Source organism: Poecilia reticulata, chromosome 2, assembly GCF_904066995.2.
Source record: "Poecilia reticulata chromosome 2, P_reticulata-male-v2, whole genome shotgun sequence".
NCBI classification, from domain to species: domain Eukaryota; kingdom Metazoa; phylum Chordata; class Actinopteri; order Cyprinodontiformes; family Poeciliidae; genus Poecilia; species Poecilia reticulata.
The window spans coordinates 40652830-40658860 of NC_088831.1; the positions used below are offsets into that span (position 1 = coordinate 40652830).

The 6031-nt window shown below is 38.7% G+C and overlaps 1 protein-coding gene across 1 annotated transcript; it reads left to right on the plus strand.

Annotated features, from left to right (window-relative positions):
* Positions 1-1368: 1368 nt before the first annotated feature.
* On the plus strand, positions 1369-3624 carry LOC103461771 (heat shock 70 kDa protein 12A-like). Its single transcript, XM_008404123.3, has 4 exons — positions 1369-1754; positions 1949-2173; positions 2277-2448; positions 2539-3624. Exons 1-4 carry the CDS (start codon positions 1473-1475, stop codon positions 3291-3293), a joined length of 1434 nt encoding a protein of 477 aa, XP_008402345.3. The 5' UTR covers positions 1369-1472; the 3' UTR covers positions 3294-3624.
* The last annotated feature ends 2407 nt before the right edge of the window (positions 3625-6031 follow it).

Sequence of the window (6031 nt, forward strand, 5' to 3'; positions counted from 1 at the left end):
GTCAAGACATAGCATTTTGGAGGCTTAACATATTCAAAAACTCATCACACTTCACCCAAAATTGTCCCCCAATTAAAATGTTCTGATTTCAGTGGAATCGCAAGTGGGCATGGCCAAACTGCTCTACATTGCCCCTAACGTGAGACAGGACAAACCATAGGTCGTAGAGATCTGAAACTTAGTACGTAGGTCGATCGCCCCCAAATCAAGAAAAAGGAGGCAATGCCTAAAATGCACATTTTATCCCAAAAGAGCAAATTTTGGCAACTTTTCAATTTTACTAGCTTCAAAGTTTAACAAACTTCTCATAGAAATTTTGACCTATTGGCTTTGTTCTTGATCAGGATGCAGTTAAGGGGTGGGGATTTAAAAGTTATCAAAAATATTGAGCTGCACCAAACTCACTGATTGATCCTTGTCCACCCCCCAACAAGGTTATGTCAAGATGCACACATGTACATCTTGACATTACTTTAAAAAGTCTATAGGAGCCATGGCCTTAAACCCAACACAAAGTCAGCCATTTTTGATTTTTATACATGTAGTATCTGAGCCCAATAGGTTGAAATTACAATTCAACTCCGCTGCACCCCCCGGGTTATTCCAACAGCTATGTATCTTTAATACATTAACTGCTCTGCACCAGATTTTCTTGTGCATTGTCCCGGACCATGAACACATCAGTGTGTATCACCTAGTGGACAGGTTCAGGAACTGCACAAGAGCATCGACTGTAGTGAAGGGGTGGCTTTATTGGAGTTCCCGTGGTTGCCAAAAGGCCAGAGCAGTGCTGAGCTGCAAGGGCCTCCAATGCTGCTTGCAGCTTTAATTTACCTTGAGTTAGTCCCTATGAAAAATCAGAGAAATCAATAAATCACATTCAGTCCCAAATTCAGGTTTAATCAAAACATTCTGTTTAAATTTCTGAATTTAGATGACACCGAGTTACTCGGTTGTCAACCATGGTTACAGTTTCACATGTTACTCTGCATAAAAAGCTGTCTTGTTGAAAACACAATTCATGAGTCTGTTTTCCTGTAAAGCCTTTTCACTAAAACTAAGATGAATACAACAAAAGACTCAAACTGGCAAAAATAATTCAAATGCATTTCCAATCCTGCAATTTTTCTATTCAGTACAGATTCACTCTATAGGAACATTTGAAGCTTAATAAAATATTATCACTTTAAACTGCAGCTTCAAAATCTAAGTCTTTAGATCAGATTGTTTATTAATTGCTTTACCTGTTGTTGCCTTTCAGTCTTCTCACTGTCCTGTTTTTGTCTAAGTGAATGTGTTGTTCAGGAGTCACATTCGTCTTTAAATAAATGTTGTCTCATTGCTGGGGGGTTGAGGATGAGTGGGGTTTCTATCTTCAGCTTTTTGCACTTAATTCATCATACTGTACCCTGAATCTGTCTCTCAGTGTCTTAGTTGGACCCTCAACACAACCAACTGAAGCTTTTCCTACGATGGGAGACTCTTTGATCATCGCTATAGACTTTGGGACTGCATACAGCGGCTATGCCTTCAGTTTAACCTCCAAAGGAGAGGAAATTGATCCTTATGTGAAGGTCTGGGGTGAAGAAAATGGCCTGGAAACCCCAAGGACTCCCAGCTGCATCCTTTTTGATAAACAAGAAGAGTTTGTGAGCTTTGGTTATGTAGCCAAGAAAGATTACCTTTCAAAAAGGGGCCAAGAAGCGAGAGACATGTTCTTCTTTGAATGCTTCAAGATGGCACTCTATGACAAAGTGAGTAAAATTCAATTAATCATTAGAGGTAAATGAGTTCAAATAAAATTTATTCTATATTACTTTTCTTTCACCTAAATATCAGGGAATACAATCATAAGGCAGAATTTGTGATTGATTTATGTTTCATTTTCATAATCTTGACAAGTGTTGAGATTAAAACACAAACACTAATTATAATCACAATGTTTTAGGAAATCAAAAGAGATCTGATGATCAAAGCAGCCAACGGGAAGTCAATGAAGGCATTGAAGGTATTTACAGAAGCTCTGAGATTCCTGAAGGATGACGCTATGGAAACCATCAACTCCAATGCAAAAGGGAGAAAGTTCATTCCCTCTGACTTCACCTGTGTCCTGACGGTTCCTGCCATCTGGGATCCTTCAGCCAAACAGTTCATGAGAGAAGCTGCAACCCAGGTAACACTAAAGCATTTCACTCAACAGAGAATAGAAATTAGATTGTATTCATTTGAATATTTTGGATTTGCTTATTCTAAAAGAGACATGTTATTGATTGCAGGCAGGCATTGTATCAGAGGGAAATGAAGATAAACTAGTGTTTGCACTGGAATCAGAAGCTGCTTCAGTTTGGTGTCAGAAGCTTCCAGCTGAGGGTTTTATCACCCAGAACATCAGCAGAAACACCCTGGATCAGTCTCCAGGAACTCAGTACATCATCCTCAATTGTGGAGGTTCGGCTCTTACCTCTGTTCTTATGACTGGATGTTCGTTTAAATACAGAATTTAAACTACAACTGTAAAATTTCCCTGTTTTATTACAGATGAAACTATTGACATCACTGTTCATGAAGTCCTCGATGGAGGAACCTTAAAGAAGCTGCACAATGCCTCTGGAAACGACCTGGGAGGACAAAATGTAGACAGAAAATTTAAACAGTTCCTCAGAGAGATATTCTGTGATGGAGTCTGGGATGAATTTGAACAAAACTACCCTAGTGAAGTTCAGAAAATAATGTATTTCTTCACACTTTTCAAAAAGCGGGATCAAGATGTAGACATCCCCTGCTCATTTAACCTGGGAAGATTGGCTCAGACTAAAAAGGATATTGAAAAGTTCCTTGAAGGAGTTCAAGGAGCTTCCTGGAATGAAGGATCGATCAAAATCTCCAAAGAGAAACTGAGATCTTTCTTTGACGAGAGTCTGCAGGGGATCGTAAAGAGTCTAGACATTATTTTAAGAAGAGGTTACAGAATTGGGTACATTCTGTTAGTCGGGGGGTACGCTGACAGCCAGATTCTACAGAGGCGCATTACTGAGGAGTACATTGGTGAATGCAACGTTCTGTGTCCATTTAGGCCACAGGAAGCCATCCTGAAAGGAGCTGTGATGTTTGGGAGAAACCCAGCAGTTGTAACATCCAGAAAAAGTGCCTTCACTTATGGACTTGGTATAGCTCAGAGGTTTGATGTGTCAAAACACAGAGCAGACCAGAAATACACAAACCAAGATGGTGAGTGGTGTGACGATGGTTTCATGAAACTGGCAGAAATTAATGAGGATGTTGGTTGGAACTAAATCAAAAGCTTTAGTTTGTTTCCAACAAGCTCCACACAAATAACCATGATCTATTATTTGTATCGTACACGACATAAAGGTCCAAAGTATGTGAATGAGGAGGGAGTAGAGAAAATTGGTGGCTTTTTAATTGACTTCCCAAACACAGAATGTGGCCTGGATTGTGAAGTCAAACTGAATATCAAGTTCGGCTCCACAGAAATGACAGCAACAGCCACCGACATCGATTCAAGTGCAACAAAATTAATAGAAATTTGCTTTGGGATGAGTTGAAATGTGTCAGGCAGCTGCTGTCTCCTAAATTTACAAGAACATCTGGTGGTTTTCATGGTCATTTATCACTCTCTGTCCAAACAGGAAACAACCTGTAAAACAGTGTAATAGAGAAGCAACACATTGTAAAGTTTATATTTTAAATCAAATAAATGTAAGCTCATCTGTGATTTTGACTGCTGATCACTATGCCTTTAAGTCTTCCAATAAACTAACCAAATCTGTACATCTAAAACCTCAATGTCCATGTGTTTCAATAATACGTTTGCATCAACCATTTTAGGACAATAAAAAACAATCATATAAAATAATCACGGAAACGTGAAAAAACTGCTGATAGGTATTTTTCGACAACCTACGTAAAAAGAACCACAGACAACTTTTGTGAGTTTTTACCAAGCTTTCATGAAAGGATAAGATGCAGCGGACCGCTCCAGCGACCTGCCCACCGTGCGTTCTAGTATCTTCCAGTTTGAGCTCGTCTTTTATTATCAAGGAAAAGAGGGAGGATGGGAAAGCAAGATGGGAGAAACAAACTCCTTCTGCACACAGACAGTTTCTAAGGTAGGGAGTATTCCGGTTGATAAGAAGGCAGCCTTGGAAATATAATTTAAGGTCTGGGAAACACACAGTTAACTGTTTCACATGAGGACGAAAAGGCAGATGTGGCCTCCAGGTCAGCTTATACACACAGAAGGAAGTTAGAACACTTTAAATAAGAATCACAATAATCCATCCATCCATCCATCCATTTTCTTTACACCCTTGTCCCTCAGTGGGGTCGGGAGGGGTGCTGGTGCCTATCTCCCGCTAGCGTACCGGGCGAGAGGCGGGGTACACCCTGGACAGGTCGCCAGTCTGTCGCAGAGAATCACAATAACCTATAACAATATAATGTTGGGGTAATGATCTAAAGTATTAAATGCTTGATGTTATAAATGTAAGAATGATAACACAAACTAGAAAATTCCTGAAGAAATTTAAATAGGGCCTGCTGAAATGTGCATGTCACTTCAGACTCAGCATTCTAGCTACAGCTCACAATGCTGGACTTCCCCTTTGTAAGTATCAGGAACATTTCCGTCCAATACTGTCATGGAGAACTTGCTCACCAACAAAGTGCAATGACTGAAGCATTTACCAGGTCCATCACCATAATGCTATGGCTAACCTGTTTCACTTGCACATTGAAACTTTGTCCCAGACTGACGACAATAAGTTTTGCACATATGGTTCTCACTCACGGTCCAAAATAAAAAACGGTGGGTAATTATTTATTTCTAAAAAAATATTTCAGCCTTCATACTAAGGATTTTAATTCACACAAAAATTCAGAGAAATAATTTTATCTAAGCAAAATATGAATAATTACAGGCAGGGGTGAAAGTAGTTTTAAATTATTGGGGGTATTATGACAAAAAAAAAAAATTATGTAAGGGACATATTCCTCCATGTAAAGTGAATTTTACAAATCCTACACTTCACTAGCAAGGACCACGCCACAAACCTGTACGTTTAAAGATTTATTTCTGAATGCATTAGGGATGAAGGGGTGAGGGAATGAGGGGATGGAGGGATGAAAGTATGAAGGGATGGACGATCTTAATTCAGTCGTCTGGGAGAATGACGGAAGGCTTGGGATGTGGACACTCTGAGTGGGGGTATGTCTTCGGGAGGCGGTTCCTCTTATTTATTCCCGAGCCAACATAGGAGCCCCAAAAGTGTCTGATTTGAATTGAGATGAGAAAGGAATGGGTTGTGAAAATCACTGAGGTTATACGGATGCATGAAAGGGCTTGTATGGGTTGAGGATGGAAGAGATGAAGTAGGTGAGAGAAAGCGAACTGATCGGTACAATATCAAAAATATACAACCTCTTAACATCCGATGTGACTCCCGGGTGTTGAAGCAAAATGACTATTTTTAGTGTTTAACACAATTTTAACCTTTTAGAACAAATTTCTTAATTTTGAACAGGTTTCTGTTAGTGATTTAAAACTTAAACTATTGCTGGGTAAGTATTGAATAGAGATCTGCAGGAGAGTTTCTGCTCAGACCCCTGGGGTCTTATCATTAAAGACAGGAGGTCATACATTAACATATGCAGGAAGGTGGGGGACAGTATCACTTGAATTACTCTGAGAAAGGGAACTTTGGTCGGTTCACGTAACCAGGATGAGAAGTCTTCTAAAACCAACATCTGACATGGTGCAAAAAACTGAATATAACATAAAATGTTTTAAATCACTAACATTTAATTTGTTAGATACTTTTCTTAGTTATTAATAATATGCTTTGATTGAAAATTTTATTATCTTGTTTTAGAATTAAGTTAGTCAATGATGAATGTATTTGAAATTGTATTATTTCTGACTATATTAGAATCAAATGAAAATGTTTTGTTTAGTATTAGAAAAATACTTAGGTTTATGGTGAATGAATGTTTTAATTCTTATTTTGAATAT